General features: G+C 55.7%; 1 protein-coding gene across 2 annotated transcripts; it reads left to right on the forward strand.

Annotated features, from left to right (window-relative positions):
* Positions 1–2,231: 2,231 nt before the first annotated feature.
* LHX6 (LIM homeobox 6) lies at positions 2,232–25,866 on the forward strand (the record flags this gene model as incomplete). Of its 2 annotated transcripts, XM_080708783.1 has the most annotated exons (10): positions 2,232–2,315; positions 3,420–3,491; positions 3,863–4,045; positions 4,368–4,489; positions 13,238–13,458; positions 16,210–16,310; positions 16,526–16,621; positions 16,801–16,975; positions 20,678–20,781; positions 25,787–25,807. In XM_080708783.1, the coding sequence occupies 10 exons, from the start codon at positions 2,232–2,234 to the stop codon at positions 25,805–25,807; spliced, it is 1,179 nt and encodes a 392-aa protein (XP_080564909.1). The 2 variants fall into 2 exon arrangements, with proteins under 2 accessions (XP_080564909.1, XP_080564910.1); XM_080708784.1 differs by lacking the exon at positions 20,678–20,781 and having other exon boundaries at positions 25,787–25,866.
* Between the last annotated feature and the right edge of the window lie 317 nt (positions 25,867–26,183).

Consider the following 26,183-nt stretch of genomic DNA (forward strand, 5'->3'; position numbering starts at 1 on the left):
AGGGCCTGTAGGTGGTAAGGCCAGGAGTTATACTCAGGTTTTGACAAATTATGGAAAGTGTGTGTGTGTGTGTGTGTGTGTGTGTGTGTGTGTGTGCACGCGCGCACACATTCACAGAATGGACATGGTCATGGGTGCAGCCTAGGAATCTAGTAGCAGATTTTGAGTTCTTGGCTCTGGCTGTCATTACCCTTGTGTGCACCACTTTGGACATACCACATGCTCCCCCCGAACCTCAGTTTCTTTGTCAGTAAAATGGGCACCATTAAGAGATGCTGCCTCGCAGAGTTATTGGGAAAAGACAATGAGATCGTGGTTATAAAATGCTTAGCATCTGAGTGTCTGGCACCAATGAAGGTACCAGGAATGGTAGCTGGGATTGTTGTGTGTAAATGAGACATTGAAGGGGGAGGGGTTGATCCTCTGTGGTCATGTTGGGGGTGTACGCGTGCACACTTGTGTACGTATCCCCACACTTCACCCACCTCCACGCAATCTGTTCTCTTAATATAAAAGATCATGGTTCCGAGGGAAAGTCTTTTCTCTCTGAAACTCTGCCTGAGAGCTATAAGCGACTGGAATGCAGAGACCAGGAGATGCCTCAGTGGGGGCCCGGGCACTTTCCGTGTACAGGAACGGGTACTTGTGTCTCTGGGGGATACGGGCACCAGCGCTGAGCCTCGTGGGGATGCGGAGACACCCTTGCCTACCTGTGTCTGTTAGGATGCGCCTTTGTGTGTGCAGATTGACTACTGGGAGCCCTGCGTCTGGAGACACACTCTGGAGAGAGGGTGCCCTTGCTGTTTAGAAGTGGTTCTCCCGCCATCTGTAAGGGTCTGTGTGTTTATCTGGGGATGCTTGGGCAGAGGACCAAAAATGACATGGGATTTGGAATTCTGTGAGAGCCTGTGATGTCTTAAGGATGGATGTGTGTATGCACGAGTGTGAGGACAATTGTGTGGAGTGTTCACATCTGCAAATGAGAGCAACTGCAGAGGTGTGTGTGTGTGTGTGATAGGGTGCAGGTGGGCTGTCCTGCCGTCTATAGGGCTGGAGCTAAACCTGAATGTACGCATTTGTTTTTAGAAGGGGTCATATATTTATCCGTGTCTCTGTAGGCTCAGCAACCGCGGCTCAGACGTCCACGTGTGTCTTGTAGGATGTTGGTGTGTGTACAGCTATCTTTGAATCTGAAGGTTCTGTGGGCTGTGTCGAGGGGTCTGTGTCTCCTCTCCAAATGTCTGGGCCTCTCTGCCTTCCTCGCCACTCTCATTGTCAACAGAACCCCAGAGAAGGTGAGATGGGCAGGAGAATGTGTAGCTAAGTAAATCCTGAAGGGATGGGGACGTTCCCAGCAATCCCTCCCAAAAGAATTCAGAGGAACCACCCTCCCTTTCCATTTCCCCCTCCCCATCCCATTCAGCCCTTGGGAGCGCGTGCCCTCCGGTTACCGCACGGAGCAGAACTGTTTGCAAGGGAATGTGTGGATACCGAGAGCCCGGTGAAAGAGTGCAAACACGTTAGGATTCGCATCAGAATGTACACAAATGTACCAGGCGCGGCTTTGCGTCCACCGAGTATCATGCATGGCCGCCTATGGGCACGGTCTCCGCGGATGGGGTGACCGCGGGTCCCTCTCCTACCTGTGAGTGGGGCTGTGTCTGAGGGCGGTGGGCGCCCCGGGAGGGAGGGGCGGTGGGGAGCGCTCTGCCCGACGTGCGCCCGCCGGCGTGTCTCTTGAGTGTCTGTGTGTCTCTGTGTTTGTGTGTGCGCGTCTCTGGTCTCTGCCTCCTTCCGTGTGTCTTGCTCGTCCTCGGCGGGGAGGGGATTGGTCACGCATGACTCATCTTGAACCGAGCGGGGCTCCGGCGGCAGGGCGGCCGCCGCCGCAGCTGGAGGGGGAGGAGGACGAGGAGGAGGGAGAAGAGGAGGAGGAGGAGGACTACAAGGAGAGGGAGGAGGAGGAGGAGGAGGAGGAGGAGGAGGAGGAGGAGGAGGAGGAGGAGGGGACCTCTCCAAGTTTGTCGGGACCTTCTTCCGAGGCGGCGGCGCAGGCAGCCGGGGAGGCCCGGGCTGCGCGCGGGCCAGCGGCGGGGGCTGGGGCCGGGCCCCGGGCCTCGGGGCCGGCGCCTGGGCTCTCGGGCTGCAGCCTGTGCTCCCACCGCGGCCGGGGCGCCCCCCCGGGCGGCTCGGGGCGCTGCGCGCGGGGTGAGCCCGGCGCTCCCGGGCCCATGTACTGGAAGCATGAGAACGCAGCCCCGGCGCTGCCCGAGGGCTGCCGGCTGCCGGCCGAGGGCGGCCCCGCCGCCGACCAGGTGAGCGAGCGCCGGCCGGGCCGGGCGGGATGGCGGCGGCGGCGCGGAGGAGGGGTGCTGCGTGTGTCCGTGGGTGTGCGAGCGAGCGCGAGCGCGAGGGGGGGTCGCGGGAAGCGGGAACGCATTATGCAAATGTCGGAGGAATTTCTCAAAAAGCGATTTAGCAAAGACACAGGCGAATCAAGGGGAGGCGAGGCCGGCATTGTCCGCGTGAATAGGCGCTGATAGCGCCGAGGCGCCGGGGCTCGCGCGGGCGCGACGCCGAGGATCCCGACGCGGGCCGCTCCGGGCGCGCCCGAGGGCTGCGGGGGCTCTTTCCTCCTCTCGGACGCCTCTCCCTTTCTCTTCTTGGCCCCACTTTACCCCCGATCTCGCCCCCTTTTGCTCCGGGTTCCTCGGACGGGCCCTGGAAAGGCGCCTCGATCCGTGTCAATCTCGCCGCTTCAATTTCTCGGCGCGCGTCGGGCGGGCGGACGCTCGCGGAGCTCCCGGTTTTATTTTCCGCAACCACCACCAGCACCAGCACCACCACCACCAGCAGCACCACCACCCCCATCTCCTTTTTATTTTCTTTCTCTCTTTCTCCTTTTTGCATTTTGTGCGGAGAGGAGGAGAAGGGAGCGAGGAAGGGGGGGTGGGTGGAGAGAGAAAAATTCGATTTTTAATTACTACCATTAAAAAATCAAATTTGCAATTCTTTGGGCGGCCTGATGGATCTCACTGATTGACAGTTGGAATTGACACTCTGGCTACCTCTTATCTTGGGCATTCACGACAATTTCTAATTGCAGGTAGTTTGTGTGTGTGCGCGTGTTTTTCCCCCCCTCAGAGGCTTGGATTGCAAGGGAACTAAGCGATTACTTCAAGAGCCACGGGTTAAGTGCAGGGAGAGGGGGAGAGAGAGGGAAAAAATCCAATCCAAATTCAAATTGCTTCATTAGAGAGACACCGCTTTTGTGGGGAAGGGCTTTAAATGCCCACTACAAAGTTAGGACTCATTGTTCCGCGCCGGTTTATATAACAGGCGCGGGGAGGCGCTGGGCTCAGGCTGCGCGGAGCCCGTGCCGCAGCCGCCGCAGCCAGGCTTCCCTCCCCCTCCCCCAGGTGATGGCCCAGCCAGGGTCCGGCTGCAAAGCGACCACCCGCTGCCTTGAAGGGACCGCGCCGCCTGCCATGGTGAGTCCGCTCGGCTCCGCCTGGGCCCTCGGCCCCCCAGCAGCCCAGCCCCGGACACCTGGCCGGGCTTTCCGGCCGCGAGCCGCTGCCCAGACGCTGGGGGGCCTCCCCGCCGGCGCCGCCCCTCGCCCGCGCCGGGTTTTCCGGCCAGGAGCGCGGGCTTCGGCCGCTCCTCGCACCCAGGACGCGCCTGTTAAAAGTTGGGGCCGTCCCTTCCTCCCCGGGAGGCCCTCCGGGGGCTGTGGTCCTGCCTGCGGCGCCGCATCCCGGGCAGATTTCGTTGTCGGTGGGTGCGCGAGGAAGCCGACTTGCCTGGGCAGCGGGGCGGGTCGGGGCGGCCGGCTCAGCGCCACCTCTCCTCCCCACCGCAGGCGCAGTCGGACGCCGAGGCCCTGGCCGGAGCCCTGGACAAGGACGAGGGTCGGGCCTCCCCGTGCACGCCCAGCACGCCGTCCGTCTGCTCGCCGCCCTCGGCCGCCTCCTCCGTGCCGTCCGCCGGCAAGAACATCTGCTCCAGCTGCGGCCTCGAAATTCTGGACCGGTATCTGCTCAAGGTGAGTCGGGGTGGGGGTGGCGCGCGTGTGGGAGGGGGTGGGATGCCGCGCGGGGAAGAGGCGCCCGAGCCAGGTCGGCTCCATCCCCAGTGGCTGCGCGGCTGCGGGCGGGTCTTGGGGGTCTCTCTGCGCCCCGAGTTCCCTCTGAGAAGTAGGAAGACTATTTCTGTTTCTCGGAGCCTCGGGGTTAGAGAGGCAAACGAAGGGAGTCGCAAGCGCCTTCTGAGTCCCGGCGTCTCTGTCTGCCAATGAGGCCGGGGAGGCTGGGGCCGGGAGTGGAGGAGCCCCGCGCTGACCCGACCCCTCCCCGCCCCCTCCCCAGGTCAACAACCTCATCTGGCACGTGCGGTGCCTGGAGTGCTCCGTGTGTCGCACGTCGCTGCGGCAGCAGAACAGCTGCTACATTAAGAACAAGGAAATCTTCTGCAAGATGGACTACTTCAGGTAGGCTGCGGCGGCCGCAGGAGGCCCCGAGCGCACCCCGGCCACCTCTGCGGCCGAGGCCTCCGGAGCCCCGTGGGGTCCGAGCGCGCCCGGGGCGCCGCCAGGGCGCCGGCCTGCGGCCTTTCCGCGTCGGGAACCCCGTGCTCCGGCCGTGCGGCGATGGGCCTCGGGTTCCGCGGTCCGCTGGGTGTCGGTCGCGTCTCCGGCTCCGTCTCGGGTCCTGCCGGAGGCTCAGGCTCCGGTTCCGACCTGCGGCGCCGCAGTCCACCCTGACGTCCGCGGTTCCCGCCCGGACCCGCTCGGATCCCAGCAGTCCGCAGGCTGCACCTCGCGTGCGCTCCGGTCGTGGTTCCAACCCTACTCGGACTCGAGTCGTGTCAAGGCCCGTCTCGGGAGCCACCCTAAGCTGGGCCCCGACTCTGGCACTGGCTCTGACCCGGGGCCCGGCTCGGGATCTGATCCGGCCCCAAGCACCAGCCCGCCATGCAGCTCAGACCCCAGCCCATATCCAAGCGCCTGGTCCTAAGCCCCAGCCTCGGTCTCCGGCTCCGCCTCTCCTCCCCTGGCCGCGGCCGCTCGAGCCTCGTACTTCCAGTCTGGGAATCTCGCTTGGGTGCTGGGAGCCTGGTCCGGCCCCAGCTCCGCCGTCGTTTCCGGCGCCGGCTTGGGCCTCTGCCGGGTGTAGGCTCTGGTTTTGGGCTCTCGGCCAGGTGAGCAAGCCCCGGGCCGCAGCCCGAGCGCCCAGTGGGATTACCCTGAGCTGTCTCTTCGCGCCGCGGCACCGCGCTGGTCCCCCGAGCTCGCCGCCGCCGCCGCCCGCGCCTCCTCCCGCGCGCCGTTGCGCCTCCGCGGTTGGCTGCGCTCCTCGCTTCTAACTCCGAGTCCACGCCTGGGTCGAGGTCACTGCAGTGTCAGGGGCTCCGGGGTGGTCTGCAAGATCCCAGCGGGAAGCAGGAACCAGGCCTGGTCCAGTGGCCGGGCCTAAGGAGTCAGTCCCAAGACAGTGGTGTGGAGTCAGTTGCGGGGATGGATGCTGCTCACCTCTCGGACCACCCCCTCCCAACCACAGACAGCCCTCCCCTCTTTGCCTCGAAGAGGTCACTGTTTCAGTGCTCCTGAGAAGACCCGGGCTCCAGAATGCATCTTTGAAGGTCGGGGAACCCGGTGGATGGCAGATTCCTCCTCCCCAACTCGGAGCTTCTGAAGGGCCTGAGTCCAGAAGGAAGTTGGCAGCCTTTGGGGCTGGGGTTCTCCAAGGAGACTGTGAGAAGCGGTTGAACAGGCTTATGTGATGGGTGTAGGAGAGAGTGCAGCTGCTGCAGGAGGTGTGGGGTGCTCTAGCAAGTGGTCTAGGTCTCCTTGTGTGGGGGGGGCACGGTATGTTGGTGATATTGTCAGGAAACTGTGCGGTGGTACTGGGCACCCTGTCCTTAAACAGGGTCAAGGATATGTAGAGAGTATGTATGTTCCTTATTAGAGAAATACTTTGTCTCTTAGTTCACATGTATCAAGAGTGTGAGTCTATTTGTGAATGCTGAGATTTTGTGTATGTGCATGCATGCGTGTGCAAGGTGGTCAGGACAGGAACACATCTGGACCAGAGTCCGGAGGTGGTGGGTTGGGTGAGAGGATTCTGCAGGCTGGTCTCACCCAGCCCACCCTCTCCTCTGAGGCCCTCCACCTAGGCACTGAGGGGCCACGGGTGCGGTGTGAATGTGCCCTCGATAGCTGGGCTCTGCTGTTTTGCACTTTTGTAGGCAGTGTGGGGTGTCACAGTGTGGTGTGTCTGCAGTGTGCTATCTCCTCCTACTGTCCCATCTGACTGTTGGTGTGACCTGGGCAGGAAACAGAGGTTAGAATTACTGTCCAGCCACCTCCTTGCTACAAGCCTGACTCCAGGTAGTGGGGAGCGGCTGCTGTTTGGGGGCTCCTTGGCGTCATCCGCTCCCAGGAAGCTTGGGCAAGCCAGCCCATGGCTTCTAGGCATAAGGCTGGGCAGGACCCCTGCCCAGGCTGGGCTGATGACACCACACCTGGCAGCCTTACTTATCACTGGCCCAACTTTCTTCCCTGCACCTCTGGATGGAACCAAGCCTTGGTTCCATCATCAGGATCCTTCACAAATTCCCCATCCCACTTTGTGGGTGAAGGGAGGGTGCAGCCCATGTAGGGAGAGGCAGGGCACCAAGTTGTGACCTGAGCCACATCACCACATCTCTCTGCCCTGGATTCTGCCTTTGTAAGATTGTTTCCCCAAGCTGCCAAAGAGGCCACCAAAGGGACAGATGTCCAGAAAGGTTCGCTAACCGGCAGTGCCTCCGCTATCACTGCTGTCACCGCTGACAAGCGGACGGACGCCGGGCAGGAGCCCAGGGTGGCATTTCCTGCTGGCAGGTCAGCTTCAGTGCCTGAAGTGCTGTGGCCGGGCCATTTCTAGGCTGCAGCTTCTGAGCCCCGATCCTTCCCCAGTGACAAGAGCCCCCAAAACAAATCGAATCCAGATTTCTGGTTAAGAAAATGGTGGGAACAATGCTCACAATCCTGGGGTGAGGGTGGAATTGTGGCTTTTCTGATCATTTCTCCCCCTGCCAAGTCCCCCTGCGGGCATAACCCATCTTTGGCAATTCCACCTGTAACAAAAATGACAAAACCTCCAAAACGGGAAAGAAAAAGCCTGCAGAGCCAGCAGCAAGAACTAATGTCTGCACAGAGTGCATCTCAGGTTGCCGAGGGAGCTCTTCCTGGCTGAATGGTGCTGGGGGGGGGGGCAGAGTCCATCTCTTAAGAGCCAGGGCTCAGGGAAGCAATCACTGAGACTCTGTAGGCCTCTAATTCCTGAAGCCTAAGGATCCAGGGTCAGGTGGGATATGGACTGGCGCACTCTGCCAAAGAGAGGCCAAAATCTTCCAACAGGGTAGGAAGAGAGGGGAGGAAGAGGAGGCACTTGGGGCTGCCATGGGCCTCTAACCTCTGATCATGTCTCCCAGGAAAGGGATTCTCTTCTGTTCTATCCTTTATCTGGCTCCTCCTTGACACTGTTTTGTGGATCTTCCTTCAGACTTCATTGGTAGAGCTGGTATTGGTAGCTCTGAAGTTAGAGGTCAGAAGGGAACCCAAGATTCATCAGAGAGGGAGTTTGCAGAGCACAGGGAGCCAGGGGCCTGTGCTGCTACTGGCTCATTTGCATTACTGGGAGCGGGGCTTGGCTGTTCCACTGGCTCTATGTCCTTGGCCAGACTGTTGGACCTCTCTGCCTCAGTTTCTCCAACTCACTCTGCTAACAGGGACCTCACCAGCCCTTGAGGGCTCAACCTGACTCAGGCCTCCTCTCAGTCTCAGAGTACCAGCAGAAAGACATTACCAACAGAAAAATACGATAGGGCATTTAATTCTTCACTTTTGTTGTTAAGGTACTTCCTTCCCCCTTTAGTTGTCCCCCCCCCCAAAAAAAAAGTGGAAAAAAGCCAGGAGTGGTTGCACAGGCTTGTAATCCCAGCATTTGAGAGGCTGAGACAGGAGGATCTCAGTTCGCAGACAGCCTCAGCTACTTAGTGAGACCCTGTTTCAAAAGAAAGAATTAAAAATAGGGCTGGGAGTGTAGCTCAGAGGTAGAATACCCCTGGGTTCCATCCCCAGTACTGGAAAGAAAGAAAGAAAGGAAAGAAAGAGGAAGGAAGGAAAGAAACAAGGGAAAAAAGATGTGGGGGAAAATCTGGGGGAGAAATACGCTTCCTTTTGGGGGCATTCACATTTCCATTGCCATCAGCAACTGCAAGCCAGGATAGCTTCTCATGCCCCCAAATCCCCCACATGTGGGGGCAGTGGCCCCATGGCAGGGCCTTCCTGGTCCCCTCAACCTCCTAGAGCACTGTGTGTGCCCACTGTATGGTTGGGGAGGCCTAGGTCCCAGAAGAGCAGACAGTGACATGGCCCACACAGTAAGCCAGAACACGGACAAGAGGCAGGCCAGGCAACATCAGAATATACAGAGCTCTGCTCCAGGCCGGAACGATGCTAACACTTTCTCTGCTTCAATTTTTACTCAATCCTCAAGTCCATCCTGTGAATATTATACCCTAACAATTCCCACATTATAGGAGGGGAAACTGAGGCCTGGGGAGGTGAGGTCATAAAGCACATACGTGGTAGAACTTGCATAGGCCATATGGCTACCTAACCCCACCATTCCTTCCTCTAAGCACCCCCTGCCCATACTCTTCTATAGGCAAAATATGCCCATGGCCTCTGTGCACTGCAAGGCCTATAGAAAGGCAAGAACTCCTGTCTGCCCGTCCTAAGAGTCCAGCCCATAGTGTCCAGATGAGTGGTCTCCCTAGGTGGCCCTGTGGGCACTAGAGCAGGGGCAGCCTCCTGTCTCCAGTGACTTGGAGTGAGTTTGCCAAGGTCAGATCATCCTGACCCTCTTCCCTTTGGAGGGAGGGAGAGAGAGAGTGGGAAATAAAGGGTTAACTGCTGCCCCTGGTCCCTGCCGGGCCACTGGACTTAGGGCATGCCCCTGGCCTTCTAGGGTCTTCCTCCAGGAGCCAGAGCTCTGTCTTCAGGCTCTAGTGGGAGACAGACCTCCACTCTTTCCCAGAGTGAGGGTCTCAGAGGAGGCCGAGAGAGCCCCTCACCACAATGGAGGGCAGCTGTTGGGGGTCTGGTGTTGGGGGAACAGAGAGGGGAGCTAGGGGAGGAGCCTCAGGCCGGGGACCTCGGGAAGGAGGCTGGCCATCTTAACCTCTTAAATGCCGGTTCTGTTTTCCCTGGCTTCTAAGGGTTTGCCTAGAAGGGAAGGAGCAGGAGGACTAGGAAGCCTCCAACCCTCCTTCTTCGCCTTATGGAATCTCTTTCCGGCCATCCATCCAGTGAGCAGGAGTGTCTTTAACCCCAAATCAGTGAACTCAGCTTCCTTTAGTCACCTCAGACTCCTTAGCTCCCAGAACCCATGCCTGCGCTCTGAGCTTGTTTCCTCTAGAGGAAAAAGGGTAGAAAAATAAACGAGGGAAGAGGTCCCAGCAAAACTCCAATGGGCTCATTCGTAAAAGCTCCTTCTTCAGGCAAATAATTACTGAGCATTAACTATACCCAGGAGAAGTAGACCTGGAAGACCGGCCTGCCTTGGTCAGGGTGGGTGTGTGCCCCTCACATACACACACAACCAGGACTAGCCAGACCCCTCTGCTCCCGGTGCAGGAGGATGCCCAGCCGCGCCTTCCATAGCTGCCAGGATGCGCTGGACCTGACCGGCACCTCTCCGTCCCCAAAGCGCCTCAGACTTCTGTGTGCTGGGACCCAGGGAGGGGTGCACAAGGCCCGGAGCTCACAGCAAGCCTGGGGTGGCTGTGGGTGCGCCTCCTAATCCCTTTGGCGCTCCCTTCACAGCTCCGGAGCACCCCTTTCTTGAAGTTTCGTTGTCTCCACCGCCGATTTCGCTGCTTCCGGAATCCGGGGGCTTGAGCCTCGCCGCTTGCCGGGGGAAGGAGTCTGTCAGTTTGTCAGAGCCTCGATCCGTAAGCCTCTTCGTGCGTGCCCTTTGTTTGTGCCACTGACCCCTGTCCTAGGTGGAGGACACCCTGCAGGAACGGGCCCAGCGCATCCAAACCTACTGAATGACATCCATCCGCATCCGCACCCCAAGCATCCAGGGCGGGGTGATTTCGTTGACCGGGACAGGTCAGGGCGAGTGCAGAGAGCTTCTAGGGCTTCTAGGGCTGGACACCGCGCCTGGCTTGCTGGGTGATGTTTGGAGCGCCGGTTTCAAAGCAAGGGCATGGGGCACCGTGCCCTACCTGTGTAGACAGAGAATGGGCCGGACGTTAGGGACTGGTAGGGCAGGAAGATGGGGTGCGAGGTGGCCAAGGACGAAGATACCCACCCAGCCACGTGGGAGGATCCGGGACCACACTTCCCACGAAGCGAAGCGCACCGAGCTACCTGCTGGAGGCTCAGCTGCTTTTGCTCCTTTCCGAAGGCCAGGACCTTCCTTACTCCTCCCGCTGTCTCCCAGGAGACCCACTCCTTCTGGCGCAGGAGTTTGGGGAGTTGAGTTTCCAGAATCTACAGAGGGGAGTGGGGACAAGATACAGTCAGACCAAGCCCCTTTCTCGGTCATCCTCCTGGGATCCTGACTCTTCATCTGCTTGGCGGCTCGGCGGGTTCTAGGTCTGCTTTGCACCTCGGAGGGAACCTCAACACTGGCCTCGTGCTCTGTGGTCTGGAGTAATCGCTGACTCCATGTGTGAAAAATGGGTGCCAGAATCCCTACCTCACCCAGTTTCGACAAAGGGGAGATGGTCCACAGAAGGTGGTGCGCTCCGAACCCCTACCGGAAGTGAGGGCTCTGCATTTGGCTGGACGCCTGGTCCTCCCGAAGCCAGCCTCCCTCAGAGGCCAGGAAGTGCTCCTGATCCAGATATCACCAGTGGGGTGGCAGAATCGGCTTGGATTCGTGGAAGGGGTAGGGTGGTAGGCAAAGCAGTTTCATCCTTTTACTGTGGGATTAGGAACCAAGACAGGCTGTTCTGTGCTCTCCCCCGGGGAAGCCCAGCCGCCAAGGTCCTCTCAGAGAGGTGAGGGCTAGAGCTTCCTCTGCTTAGGGGGAAAGGACCAGCTCGCTTTGCTTAGGGTAGAAAGGCACCAGCTTGCCCTAGGCTGGGCAAAGCCAGCAGCAGTCTGTGGGGGCCCCCTTGCTCTCCTCGGGCGTCTGTGTGGAAGCAGGAGCTGACCAAAGCCATCTTGCTCTGGTACTCAGTACAACTCAACATCTTTATCAACCATTAATTGCTTGATTTTACCAGGGCAGGTGAGGCTGGGTGTGTGTGTGAGGGGGTGTTGTTTTGTTTCTGCTGGGCAATTTCCTCCAGCCACACACAGATGTGGTTTCCTAAGGCAGCTCTAAGTAGAAGGGTGCTCTTCCTGAAGACATGGGGCAAAAGCTTTTAAGCTTCCCCCTCCCTCCAGGAATGAGGTAGGAATGGGGTTGGGGGTGGACTGGGAGAGCCAGCCAAGCAACCAGACATTCACCAGTGTTGTGGTGAAAACCAAGAGGGTGGAGGACCTCTGGGAAGGACTTGCTCGGGCAAGGCCTGGGGGAAAGTGCTCCAGAGGCGGCTGACCTTCCACTGTGGCTGACCAGGACTCTTGCTTGGCTACGTGGTGGGAGATCTTGAAGAAGATCAGGAAGGAGGTGGCCTAAGGAGGATGTGGTCTGTTGGGTTCTGTAAATCCCAGATACCTTGGACCAGGTCCCGAGGGTAGAGTGGAGCCACCAGAGCATGTTAAGCAGGGCAGGGCCAGGCTTCCAGGTGTATGCGGAAACTCACTGTGACTTTGTTGGAGGATGTCTTGGCAGACTAGACTGGAAACTGGCAGACCAGGGCAGGGTCTGGCAGTGAGGGGTGCCTGATGGGAGCTTGGCCTGCGAGGGAGGGCAGCAGGAAGGAGGGAGATGGAGAGGAGGAGATGGGTACCAGGGATACTTCCGAAGCTGAGCCCTTGGCGCCCAAGGATTGGTTGGATGTGGGTTTTGAGAAGGGAGGAGGGAGTGATGTAGGTTTCCATGATGGATGGATGCACTGTGGCGCCATTCCCTGAAATAGAGTGTGCATCAGAGGAAACGGAAGCTGAGAGGGTTGGGCAGAGTGGCAGGTGAGTTATCTTAAAGAACAAACCTTTCCTGGTTCCAGGGGTCCAACTTCAGGCACAGGCTGAACCAGACGCTGCTGCTTCGTAGAGGGGCTCCTGGGTTGTTAGTGGAGGCAGCTGCAGTGTACTTCCTCCCCACTACAAAATCGGAGGAAGAGGAAGGGAGAATTGGGGAAACCATCAAGGCCAAGGGACACATTTGATCTGGGCTTTGTATTTTTGTCTTCTTAATGTTTAGTATTGGGATGTTATGGGCTGCAGAGTCTGAGACTACTTAGGTTCTTAGACTGCAAAACACGGAACAAGCAGTAGTAGTTATGGCCGTTGTCACTAGTTCTGTTAAGACAGCACGCCCAGGGTCATTCAAAGCCAGACGGCACCTATTTGTCTATTCGCCCAAGAATCTCTGAACCCCTGTGCAGCAGAGACTATAATTTCTTCATCTCTGGCATCAATCTGTCTGGGCTTCTTATCTTTGTGAGCTATATGACCTCATGCAACTTATTTTACCTCAGGGATCCCTGATTTTCTTCCTCTGCAAAACAAGGATTCATTGAGATAATGTAAAACACTTAGAAATCTTGCTGGGCACCTACTTCTCAAAAATTTGCCCATAGCAGTCAGTACCCGAGAGACTGACGTGTGAGGATCCCGGGTACAAGGACAGCCTCAGCAACTTAGTGAGACTCTCAGAAACTTAGGACCCTGTTTTCAAACAAAATGATAATAATATATTTTTTTTAAAAAAGGGCTGGTGGTATAGATCAGAGGAAGAGCACCCCTGAATTCAATCCTTGAGTACTCTCCCCCAAATTGCCTATTATTATTACTGTTATGTTTTCTTAACATATTTTACTGAACAAATTAACACACAAATGTAAATGATGATCTTCGAAATTTCGGAACGCTCAGAAAAAAACACCAAGAAGAAAATAAAATCATCTACCAGCTCACTTCCGGGGGGGACTTGGCTGCAGAGGGGTAGGGCATCCAAGCAAAAGTTAAGGCGTGGGAGAGGCCGGGGCTGGACACTGAGTGCTGGCGCCTATTGGGGAGACGGACAGCCGGTCTCAGCCTGGTCCTTGTCCCCCTGTCCCGCAGCCGATTTGGGACCAAGTGTGCCCGGTGCGGCCGACAGATCTACGCCAGCGACTGGGTGCGGCGGGCTCGCGGCAACGCCTACCACCTGGCCTGCTTCGCCTGCTTCTCCTGCAAGCGCCAGCTGTCCACCGGGGAGGAGTTCGGCCTGGTGGAGGAAAAGGTGCTGTGCCGCATCCACTACGACACCATGGTCGAGAACCTCAAGAGAGCCGCCGAGAACGGTACCCTAGCCGCCCCCGCCCAACCTCCGCCCCAGCTCTTGCCCCCGCCCGACCCCAGCACCCCAGGGGCCGCCGGCGTCTGCTCTCCGCGCCCGCCTTCCTAGAGCCCCGGGAGGCGGCGCAGGGGTGGGGCGGCTTGGGAGCTGGCGCTCCGGCTCCACCTTTTGCTTCGGTCAGAGTCCCTGATCGCCCCTGCCTCTGCGTTATCTGTAAAATGGGGCTAATGATAGGACGCCTTCTCAGAGTTTGGTGAGCTGGGGTGTTGTGAAGCCGGAGGCACTGGAGCCCAAGGGGCGCAGCGCATCCATTTCTCCCTTGGACCCCTCTCCTGGGCCCGGGAGTTCATGCCCTCCAGCTGCTTAGAGATGCCTCTAGATGCCCATCCAGGCGGGGTTCTAACTATAAGGGGGGAGAGGGCCAGAAACAGCTCCTGAAGACTGCGCTGGCATATGGAATGGCCTTTCCTCTCTGGGCCTCAGTCCTCCAATCTGTGCAAGATGGATGTTAGACTAGAATGATCTCTACCTCTCCTGTGACTCTGACACTGATATCCCAAGACATATAGTGCCAGGCACGGGGTCCGGATCTTCCAGGGGCATTGAGGCGGGTGGGGGCTGGTGAAGGGGAGTGCAGGCGCGGCTGTGGGCAGAGGCAGGGACTCTGTGTCACTCCCCTGTGGGCATCTGTGGATGCTGATGACTTCCCTAGAGCATGGGCTAATTTCTGTGATCTTAATAATAGTCCTAGGACGTTGGTAGTGTGTCTCCATTTAACAGAAAAGGAAAGAGGTGGCAGTTATCTGCAGTATATAACTTGCCTACAGTTACAGACATTGGGTCTGCCTGACTTCAGAGCCCAGGCTCCTAACTCCAGTAGCGTAGCCAACCACACCGTGCTCTGCCTCCTCGTCTCCATGCTCCAGGCAGGACTTCTTGATCAGACAATAAAACTAGGAGGCTACTGGGGTAGGTGCGGCTGCCCCTAAAGGGCTTCATTTTTCCATCTAAAAACAAACAAACAACCCAGGCACCCTAATCCTTGTCCCACCCGCTTTGCTATTAATAAATACAATAAGATGTCTGGCTCACCCCTGGCTTCTCTGGGGAGGGGAGGGAACTTCCTACCTCAATTTCTAGGCTCACCTGAAGTCTAGTCAGAGATCATCAGAACCCCCCCCCCCCCGGCCATCACTTCCCCTGCCAGGATCTAAGTGGGGAGCAAATGAACTTGGGGTGCTATGATGTTACCTGTAGTGACGGGCAAGCTGGCCGTTGAGTTGGGATGGAAACCTAGGAGTCAGAGCTTCCTCTACACCATGGTCCATCAGTAACCATAGGCTCCCACCATGCCTGGACCCACTAGGACCAGCCCTAGTCATGGCCTAGACACGTGGCTCTTACCACGCAGGGGACTTGCTCTCCCCAAGAAGGAGAGCTTAAAGGCTCAGGACCTCAGAACTCCCTTGCTGATCAGCCCTTGGTGTTGATTATTGCTTTGCTTTTTGGAAATAACACATACATACATACACACACATATACATGTTTATCATAGGAAAATTAGAAAAGATGTTTAAGCAAAAAGATCACTCCAAATGCCACCTCTTTTCCCATTTTAGTGTTAGCTTTCCAGATTTTTTTTCTATGTACATGTGTATGTATGTTGGAGTATTTGGGGTTTTAGCCCTCCAACATAATTTTTCCGAATTAAAAATTACAATAAATTGTGAGCAGTGCTTATATGAATGGTGAAATTGCCAGTGATATTTTCCCCTTTCGTTGTGTTCATTGGAATTTTCTAGACTTTTGATAAGGACCATGAATTACTTTTATATTCAGAACAATGAACTATTTTTTGTGGTACTGGGGCTGGAACCCAGGGGCTTTTCAACCTCCGGGCTATACTTCCAGACGTATTTTCTATTTTATTTGGGAAAAGGGTCTCACTAAGTTGCTGAGAGCCTCACTAAGTAGCTGAGGCTGGCTTCAAACCTGTGTGATCCTCCTGTCTCAGCCTCCCAAGCACTGGGAGCGTGAGCCACCACGCCCGGCGGAACAATGAAATATTTTTGAAAACAAGAATCTACTTGTTTGTATGGTGGTTTACAAACATAATTCTAAAAGTAATATGAATGGAGACAGGATATCAAACATCTACCCAGTTAACAAAATTAAACCTTAGAGAACTGACATGTACTTACTTTTAAGACCTCAGAAGTTACAGAAATACTGAAAATAAAAAATTCTAGGTAACCACACTCCTGGCAGGTAAACCATGTCTAACACCTTGGTGTTTATCTTTTCAACTTTTTTTCTTCTACTTTTTTTTTTAAAAGCTGGAGTTACAATTTTATAACCTGCTCCCTTATCTCCACCGGCTCCTTTATCTCCCCCAGATTTGCTAGAAGGGAGTCCAGTTGGGGGAGTCAGGGCCAGCCACCAGAAGATATCAGGCAGAAGGCCAGGGGCAGGAGCTTTCTTCTCTCTGAGCCTGTTCCCTCTCATGTCAAGTGGGCATAATGCCGCCTCTCTTTCGGGCTGTGAGACGTAAACAGCACACCGAGTGTGGAAGGGCCGCTCAGAAACCGAAGACCTTTCCCCAAAGACAGAGCTCAGGGACTAGGACTCTGGGGTCCCCGCTCCCAGCCGCTCAGCTCCTGACCCTTCCAGGGACAAGCTCCCCCCACCCCCATCCTTTCCAGGCTGCCACTAGAAGAGATGGGAACGCGTGGTCAGCTGCTTCTGTCGCCCCCAGGGAACGGCCTCACGCTGGAGGGGGCAGTGCCCTCAGAACAGGACAGTCAGCCCAAGCCGGCCAAGCGCGCCCGGACGTCCTTCACCGCCGAGCAGCTGCAGGTACCTGGGCCAGCCGGGAGCGGCGGGGCGGGGGCCGGGGGCGGGGCCTCGGGGGGCGGGGCGAGAGCCTCTGGTCCCACCCCTGTGCCCGGACCCACGGGAGGGGCGGGGCTGCCGCTGGAGGGGGCGTGGCCTCCTGTCTGGAGCCTCTGATTGGGCCGGGGTCTCGGAGACCTCCGAGCGCCCGCGCCTCACTGCGCTCCCGCGACCCGCAGGTTATGCAGGCACAGTTCGCACAGGACAACAACCCGGACGCGCAGACGCTGCAGAAGCTGGCGGACATGACGGGCCTCAGCCGGAGGGTCATCCAGGTGGGCCCGCGGTGGGCGGGGCCTCGCGCACAGCCCCGGAGCTGGCAGAGGTGGGAGGGTGACGGGTGCACTCGGCCGCCCTCCTTCAGGGGGCGATGAGGCTGACCCTCGTGGGGTCCCCTGGCGGCTCCCGAGACCCTGTTCGGCGAGGCTGAGCCTGGAGTTGGCTGTCGTTCCAGGTGTGGTTTCAAAACTGCCGGGCGCGTCATAAAAAGCACACACCGCAGCACCCAGTGCCACCCTCAGGGGCGCCCCCGTCCCGCCTCCCCTCCGCCCTGTCCGACGACATCCACTACTCCCCCTTCAGCAGCCCCGAGCGGGCGCGCATGGTCACCCTGCACGGCTACATTGAGAGTAAGTGGACGGCCGCGGTCGGGGTCAGGGGAAGGGGAGGCTGAGGAGGTTGGCGAGGCTCGGAGAGGTCCGGCAGACCTCGCGGGCGAAGATGTGGGCTTCGCAGTCAATCCCACCTCGAGGGTTCAGGGAATGGGTACACTCCCTGCTCGGGCCCAGTGGGGTGGACCACTTGGCAGAAAGCAAGCAGTTTAACCCTTCCCCAAATACTTTTCAAGTGCCCACTCTGAGCCGCAGCCTGGGGAGGAGGGACAGTACGATGGGCAAGGGCCCGGTCCACGCCGCGGAGCCTCGGCTCTGGTGGACAGAACACCATGACCCATGCGGGTGGTTTTCCCTGGGAATGATTCCTGGGGAAAAGGTGCTGGGTGGGAGTGTCTGCAAGTGCTGGAGGGAGGTGCCTCTGAGCTCACTGAGAAGGGGAGGAAGAGTAGGAATCAGAGTGGCATGGGGCCCAGGTGCACTGAATGTGAGCAGGTCCTCTCCCAGAAAGCAGCTTGGAAGCTGTGCATCTGGGGGGCCAGAGGCCAATGTGACAGGACCATTCGGGGTTGTGAGGTCCTGGGCAAAGCATTACCTAACCTCCTTTAGCCTCAGTTTCCTTATCTGTAGGTTAGAATGGTAATAATATTTTGGGGGTCTGGCGTAGTGATGCGCACCTGTAATCCTAGTACTTGGGAGGTGGGGACAGGAGGATCACAAGTTGAGGCCAACCTCAGCAACTTAATGAGACCTTGTTTCAAAAGAAAATAATAAAATAGGGCTGGGGCTGTAGCTCAGAGGTAGAATGCCCCTGGATTCAATCTCATATATATACACATGTGTGTATGTATTTTGTTCTGGAGTTGTGGGAATCATCCATGCATCCAGTAAGTACATGTTTAGTGCCTCCCGTGTTTGTAGCACTAGGATACAACAGTGAGTATAATCAGAGCGGCCGTGCTCCTGGAACTCACATACCACCGGGGGGGATGGAGAGAGACCAGGAACTTCCAAAGGAAGGGAGGCAGATGTGGAGGGGCAGTGAGCTCTGGGCCGAGACAGGGGCAGGTCATGGTGAAGTGACCTTAGAGCAGGAACCCGGAGGAGTCAGACCCCACGGAGGTCTCAGGGATGCTCCTCGGCAGGTGCTTATCACAGACTTTCTGTCCCCTTGAGGCTGTGTCCTCAAAGCAGGGCATGACCAAAAAAAAAAAAAAATAGAAATGAGCAACACACACACATATGCACACGTACGCAAGTGCACACACCCTTCCTTCTCTGGCTTCAAATAAAAGGGGAAAAAGAAGGGAGGTCAGAGAAAGAAGCACTGTTTGCAAAACACCCACCATGTGCCATAAAGGAGGATCAGAGTTCATGATCCCATTGAACAGATGGGAAAACCAAGGGCTCGCGTAAGTTCATGGGAGCCAGTACTCTTTGAAGATCCAGCGTGGGCTTTGGTGTCAGACTTAAGGCTCCAGATATCACCCCATCACGCCATTTACTAACTGGGTGACATTGGGCAAGTTTCTTTGCTTCTCTGAGTACTAATTCCCTCATCTATACAAAGACAATAAGTACCTCCCTCAAAACAGTGTTATGGACAGCAAACGAGATAGCTGATTAAAAGTCCTCAACACTTAGTAAGTACTAGGTAAGCATTAGCTGCTCTTGGGATGGTGGCAGCGGGCTCGGCTGGCAGAACTAGGAGTTTGGTCCTGTCTACTGCAAGAGGCTGCCACGCGGAACCTTGTCTTTTTACACTGCTGCATGTCTGAACCATCTGCTCAACAGAAGAGATGCTTTCCCCCTTTCATTTCTAAACAATGACTTATGTTCATCCTGCACAGCGCCTGTTAAATACTCATTAAAAGTGCCAGGGATGAGGTGTTCTGCAGGTGCCGGGTATCTGGGCTACCAGGTAATACGTGGTAGGGAGGCAATAATGGACTTAGGTGGCCCAGGTGGAAGTGGGCCAGGACTCTATTCTCACGCTCTATTGGCCAGGCCTAGATCTGTCTTTGATGCCTAGAGAAGTGGTTGGGATATCCTTTTCTTTTCCCCTGGAGGTGGAACCTAGCTTGGGGCAGGAGAAACTGGGGTGTCTAGGCCTGCTACCTCTGACCTCAAGCTACCTCTTGCTTTATAGTTAACTTAGTTTGAATTTTCTGAAGCCATAGAGCTGAGAAGCTGATGAAATGTTAGAACCAGACCCCAGAAAAGTGGTCTTCTGCTACATAGACTTTGCTGCTAAGCCGGGCGTGGTGGCGCACGCTTGTGATCCCCGCACTTGGTAGGCAGAGACAGGAGGATCGCGCAGGTTCGAAGCCAGCCACGCGCGCTGGCTTAGGAGACCCTGTTTCCAAATAAAAATATAAAAATAGGTCTGGGAGTGTAGCCTGGAGGTAGAAGGGCTTCCAGGAACCCCAATATCACCAAAATAAATAAATAAATAAATAAATAGACAGGAACCTGGGTTCCCTGAAGCCTTAGAGCTTAGATTTGATGAAAATAATAATAATAATAATAAAAAAGCTTTAGAGCCAGACCCCAGAAAAATGCACAGACACACATAGTTACTGGAGTAATTTGAGGCTGTTCATGGATTGCTTTAACACCCAGGGAGCAAAGGATCCTCAATGCAATTGCTTTATTCTACAGATGAGAGAACTGTAGCTCAGAAAGGGACAGAGACTGGCCTCAAGTTATGTATCAGTTGTTAGTCACCGTACAGGTTTCTTTCTGTGACAAAAGACGGGGAAGTCTAGAGAAGAGCTAGGCAAAGGACTGATCCACTGTATGTAAATGGCTGAAGCATAAGAGCTTCATATCAGATGCAAAGAGGACTCTCCCCATCAGTTTTAGATGTAGAATAGGCTATGAAACAGCATTCAACACATATTTTTTAAAGCACCTGCTAGATGCCATGTCTCATTCTAGGTACTGGAAAATACACACAAAAAATCTAGAATCTAGAAAACATAAAAGTTCTTACCTTCATGGAACTCACATTCTAGTTGGCAAAGATAGATATATCAGATAAATAAAAACATACAGAAGCCAGATGTGGTGGAACACACCTGTAATCTCAGTACTTGGGAGGCTGAGACAGGAGGATCACAGGTTCGAGGACAGCCTCAGCAGAGACTTTCATAAATCTAGTGAGATCCTGTTTCAAAATAAAACTACAATAGAGCTGGAGGTATAGCTAGGAGGTAGAATGCCCTTGGGCTCAATCCCCAGCACCTGCCTGCCTCTCTCTCTCTCTCTCTCTCTCTCTCTCTCTCTCTCTCTCACACACACACACACACACACACACACACACACACACGTGCATGCCAAAATCAGATGATTAGCAACTCAGAAGATAAGTCAAGCTGGAAAGGAGGACAGAGAGGAGAGAGGTGGCTGTTGATGTTGGGTTGGTGGAATCCAGTGCAAGCTAGGGATCCGCGAGCCTCTGGACGAATGGGGTGCCGCCTTGCCTGCAGGAGTATGCCTTTATCAGCAAGCTAGGTGGTTCTACCTAGCAACCATAGCACTTTATAAAGTCCTCCACAGACAGCATTGTCCCCAGCCCTACTGAAATCCCATAGGGCCGTCCACGTGGTAAGGGCAGGGATGGACCTGGTCTCGGGCCTCTAGCTGGCAGGGCATGGGGCCAGTGGGATCCTGCATGGGGCCTGGGAGACAGGCTCTAAGGTGTCCTCTTGTCCACAGGTCAGGTACAGTGCGGGCAGGTGCACTGTCGGCTGCCTTACACCGCGCCCCCCGTCCACCTCAAAGCCGATATGGATGGGCCGCTCTCCAACCGGGGCGAGAAGGTAAATGGAGCCAGGTTGCTGAGCTGGCTCAGAGCCACCCTGCGGGGTGGGTTCTGGCAGCATTTTCTGTCACTGGGCAGGCACAGGCCTCTTGGGCAGTTGCAGGCGGGTTCCATGTGCAGGGCCTCTCTGGGCCTCCTTGCAGCCCCAGCTGCCCCGTGGGTGGCGCGGTCTTCTCTTTTTCAGACTGGACAGTTTGCTCAAACTTTCAGGCCTTTCTAGGAGGGTTTCTGTCACCTGCCACCCTACCTCCCATCTTCTCACTGGCTTCTCCTCTTTCTCCCTTTCAGTCCTTGCTGTTGGGAATAAATAGTTGGCGGGGCGCAGGGCCAGCAGGCCAGCGAGCAACTGTGGCCAACTGGCAGGGCCTCCTCTGCAAAACCGAATCTCTGATGGTTTCAGACATTAGGACCAAATGTCTGGAAGGGTGCTTAGATGCTACCCGCCCAGCAGCTTGAAGGCTTTGTTTCTTAAACAAGGGAATCCCGTGTCTAATCGTGGCCACACCACAGATGAAAAGAGATAGAGCTGCATAGGGGCGCCACTTCCCTCTCAGCTCTGAGACATCCCTGGTTAGTCTTACACACCGTTGCTCTAAGACGGCTCTTCACTGCAGCGGTGGGGAAACTGAGGCCCACGTAGCTCAAAGTCAGAGTCTGGATGAGGACCACACATGTATTTACTCATCAACTCATTACTCAGAGATGAGTCAAGCACAGTCGCTGCTCCTGAAGCCACAGTCTAGAGGGACATGGACTCCGACAGTGAGTGCACAGTGTGGTCACACCATGATGGGGAAGCCATAGGACATGGGAGGGGCAAAGGAGAGACCTGGGGAAGATGTCCCAGGGGAAGCAGGCTAGAAGCCAGACTTGAAAGCTGAATCAGACTTCATCAGGGCAGACAGGAGCCGTCCCCATACTTAGGGAACCCTGGAGCTGCCAAGTGGAGAATTTGGACTTTATCCTGGGACAGTGGGGGGCCCTGGAAGGCCTTACAGGAACATCCCTGTGGTGGTCCTCAGGCCAGATGTGTTATGGGAGGCAGGGAGCTGCCCTGAGCCATTGGGTGCAGAGTTCCAGGAAGAGAGGGTCCATGCTTTAGAGCTGGGACCATCACGAGCCTTCCAGGCCAGCAGATTCCAGCCTTGGCATGTCTCAGAGTCACCGGGGCGGCTGAAAAAGACATAGGTTCCCAAGCCAGAGAGTCTCATGGGGAGGTCCTGGGTGAGGTGCAGGGATCTGCGTATGTAAGGCCAGCCCTGTTGCTCTGATGCCCCAGCCTCTCCAGGATATTTCTTCTGCCTTCACCTCCTGATTGAGCACCTCCCATGCATTGGGCTCTCTCTGCGATGGGCGCCATGGTGAGATGTGTATAGTGTGGAGGTGCAGACAGCCTCGTTGGAGAGATAGGTTTACAAGTAAATGGTAGTGCCCACCATACACAGGTGAGCATCTCCAGGAAGGTCCCCTCTGAGACCGTCATAGGCACAGTAGCAGCTGCTCCTCCTCTGACCAGGTCAGGCCCTTCAGACATTGGTCAGCACCTCCCAGCCACCTTGCAGGTGTGGAGGTGGCCTTCCTTGTTGTCAAGATAAAAACACTGAAGTTCAGAGAGATGATATGATTTGCCCGGGGATGTGGCAAGTCTGTGAGGTGCTAAAGTCAGAGTAGTTCGGTAATTGCTTCCTTTCATGTAGCACTTTACAGTTTATACAGGGCTGTCTCTGACCTCATCCTCCATGGATGATTATGATGGAAGTCTGTTTCACCTGTAGAAACTGAGGCTCAGACCGTAGCCGAGCTTATTCAGGGCCACTCTGAGCATGGTCAGGACGAGGCTGAAACTGTCCCTTTCTGGTGGGAGAGCATTCATTTTCTTGAACCTGCTACTGGCTTTGCAGAAGGGAGGTGAGCTGACCCCTGCCCACAAGGAATGTGGCTTAGAGCTGGACGTGGGCAGCCATACTCCAAGATGACAGGGCAGTTGGAATGGGGGACAGCCATGACCCTGGAGGACCCAGGAGAGGGAGCAACAGGTTTAGGGAAGAAGCAGGGCCTGCTCCACTGAGAGGCTTGGGTGTTATATAGGGCAAGGGGTGGGCCTTGGAAGTGTTCAGGGCTGGGCTGAGTGCGTGGAGAGGAGCCCTTGTCTCCTGGTCACTCGGCTAAGCCTGTGGTTATATATGGCTCAGCCTGAAAGATGAGGCAGACTGGGCCCTGGCAGCTTTGGCTCTAGCTTTCTGGTCCCTGGGTTTATCTGCTGAGCCAGGATTCTCTCCTGCTGGGTTATATTTCTAGCATTGTATCCAGACATTGTGCATTAAAGAGTCTCCCTCCTTCCTGACCCGCTGCCCTCTTGCTACCCGGCTTCCCGCCAGCTCCGGGGGCCTTTCCCATCCATACCTCATCAAACCTGTGGGCCCAGTGGGTTCCAGGGTGTGAGCTGGGCAGTCAGCACAGGACCCTATGGGCTTTCTCCCAAGTCTCCAGGCCTGAGCCAATCAGCTGTGAGAAGGCTCAGTCCCCCGGGGCTGGTCCCTGAGTCCACTCATCTGGGCCAGAGTGGGTCTGCCAGGAGAACAATGCTCGGAACATTCTCGAGGTGGGGGGAGCTCCCTGTGTCCGCTGTATTCCCAGCTGGCCACACATGCTTGTGAGTTTCCAGAACCACACTTCTTCCCGGTTTGTGTACATTCATCTCACCACTGCAACACTTGAAAAGTTCCTAGAAATTGGGATTAAGCTGGGTGTGGTGGTGCATGCTTGTAATCCTAGTACCTGGGAGGAGGACCACAGGTTCAAGGGCAGCCTCAGCAAGTAGTGAGATCCATCAACCTAGTGAGACCCTGCTTCAAAATTAAAATAAAATAGAGTTGGTGGTATAGCTCAGAGGTAGAATGTCCCTGGGTACCACAAACACACACACACACACACACACACACACACACACACACACACAAATCAGGACCAAGAGGTTATTGATGAGATGGTGCCTAGTTCATTGCCTGGTAGGTAGAAGCCCGAGGCCGACAGAGAGAGAAGGGTCACTTCTTTTGAGTGAGCATCTCTGAATAAGAGCCCAAAGCCAGGGGTCCTGCAGGCCAGAGAGGACAGTGTGGAGCCGGGCCAGGTGAGGAGCACAGGGAGACACTGGAGTCAAGCGACCCCGGGTCCAGGTCCGCCACCCACTTCCTCTGAGACCTGGAAATACAGTTAGCTTCTCTGAGCTTCAGTTTCTGATTTGCACAATGGGAATAATAATAATAGCTCCCACCCCCTAAGGCTGCCATGGAGAAATACAGTGATGCGTGTAAAAGCCTCGCCCAGTGCCTGGTGTGCACAAAGGGCCCCATGGGTGTCAGGTATTATCATGATGACAGCTGTCCTGCTTTATCTGTGGGAATTACGTTCCAAGACCCCCAGTGAATGCCCGAAGCATGGAGCATACTAAACCCTATGTATATGATGCTTTTCCCCCTATTCATACATGTCCACGATAGAGGTTAGTTTATAAATTTGACACAATAAGAGATTCACAATTACAAATAAGGCAGAACAATTATAACATTGTGCCCTACAGCAGTCATATAAATGCGGCCTCTCTCTTTTGAAAGAGTCAGGACAAATATCAGTGTTTTTGAACTGAAGTTGATGATAGGAAACTGAAGATTAAGAGGGGCAGGGTCAGCCGGGTGTGGTGGTGCACGCTTGTAATCCCCGCAGGAGGATTATGCAGGTTCGAAGCCAGCCTCAGCTATTTAGTGAGGCTCTCAGCAACTTAGTGAGACCCTGTAACCAAATAAAATATAAAACAGGTCTGGGAGTATAGCCTGGAGGTAGAAAGCTCCTGAGTTCTATCGCTAGTACCACACACACACACACACACACACACACACACACACAAGAGGGGCAGGGGCTGCTGCACTACACTGTTAGAGAGATCCACGTCATGGCTTCCCTCCTCAGCTTCCTCTAGGCAAGAGACATTCCTGATCAGAATGTGTATCAGGCCAGGAGTGGTGGCACACGCCTGTAATCCCAGTACTTGGGAAGCTGAGACAAGAGGATCACAGGTCTGGGGCCAACCTCAGCAACTTAGCAAAGCCCTCTACAACCTAGTGAGACCCTGTTTCCAAATGAAAAATAAAATAGGGTTGGCAGAGTGTCCTTGGGCTCAACCTCTAGTACCACCAAAAAAGAAAGAAGGAAAGAAAGAAGGGATGAAGGAAGGAGGGAGGGAGAGAGGAAGGAAGGAAGGAAGGAAGGAAGGGAGGGAGGAAGGAAGGAGAGAAAGGGAAAGAAAGTTGGCTGCCTTTCCATGCTCACTGGCTGTCTCGGTCACCTGCCTTGGCTTTGAGAAGGTTAAGTGCACAGTGCTTGGCCCGTTGCCTGGTGGGTAGTCAGCAGCCAGGGCTCAGGGTCACAGCGGCCTTGGCGAAAAAGGGGTTGTGAGGTACAGTAAAGAGAGGCTGCTCTGGAGCCGCCTGGCTTCCGATGCTGGGTCCACCTCTTCCCAGCTGGGTGACCAGAGCCTCACAATCGCCACCTCTCCAGCACCTCTCAGCGCCCTCCCTATAAAATAGAGAAAATGGTAGGAATCCTGCCTGGGCCCAGGGGCAGCCTCGTGGGGTGATTCAGAGAGGGTGCCGGGCAAAGTGCCCAGGAGACTTTTGCAGCTGCTATAGTAGCTTATCAAATCCTCCCTCTTGAGAGAGATTCCACCATCCCCATGAGAGAGATTCCACCATCCCCATGAGAGAGATTCCACCATCCCCACGAGAGAGATTCCACCATCCCCATTTACAGATGAGGAACCAGGCTCAGAGAGGGGGAAGTGAGCTGCCCAAAGCCCCACAGCGAGTGAGCTGACAAAGGCAAGATTTGAACCAAGATGCAGGCCCACCTGGAAAGGAGGGCCCACCCTCCTTCCTCAAGCCTTTGAGGTTCCCTGGGGGCCACAGGCGGGGCAGGCCCCTCACTCAGCCACCTCCCTCCTCTTGCAGGTCATCCTTTTTCAGTATTAACGCTGCCGGCACTTCCGCATCTGTCCGTGGGCACCCCACAGCTGCCCTTCAGCCGCTGAGATCCGACGTCTGAGCTGCGGCCAGGGATCCGCCGCCTCCGCACCCACCCCTGCCCGCCATCCTGCCCATGCTGGCTGGGGCCTCCCAGGCCTGGCCTCTCCCTCTCCTGCTGAGAACCAGAACCCACCAGGAGCACCACAGAGTCCTCCCCTTGGAAGGCAGAGCTCCCTGAAATTTGGAATCAGGGTGAAAACAACAGCCTGTTTTTCCCACTTAAACAGCAGTCATCTTCAACCTCAGCTGATTACAATAGCAAAAGGTGAATTGAATCATGCGACGCCAGCCACCTCCTAATTTACAGGGGTTTTTTTCCCTT

This window comes from Muscardinus avellanarius, assembly GCF_963383645.1.
Source record: "Muscardinus avellanarius genome assembly, chromosome: 13".
In the NCBI taxonomy this organism is placed as follows: domain Eukaryota; kingdom Metazoa; phylum Chordata; class Mammalia; order Rodentia; family Gliridae; genus Muscardinus; species Muscardinus avellanarius.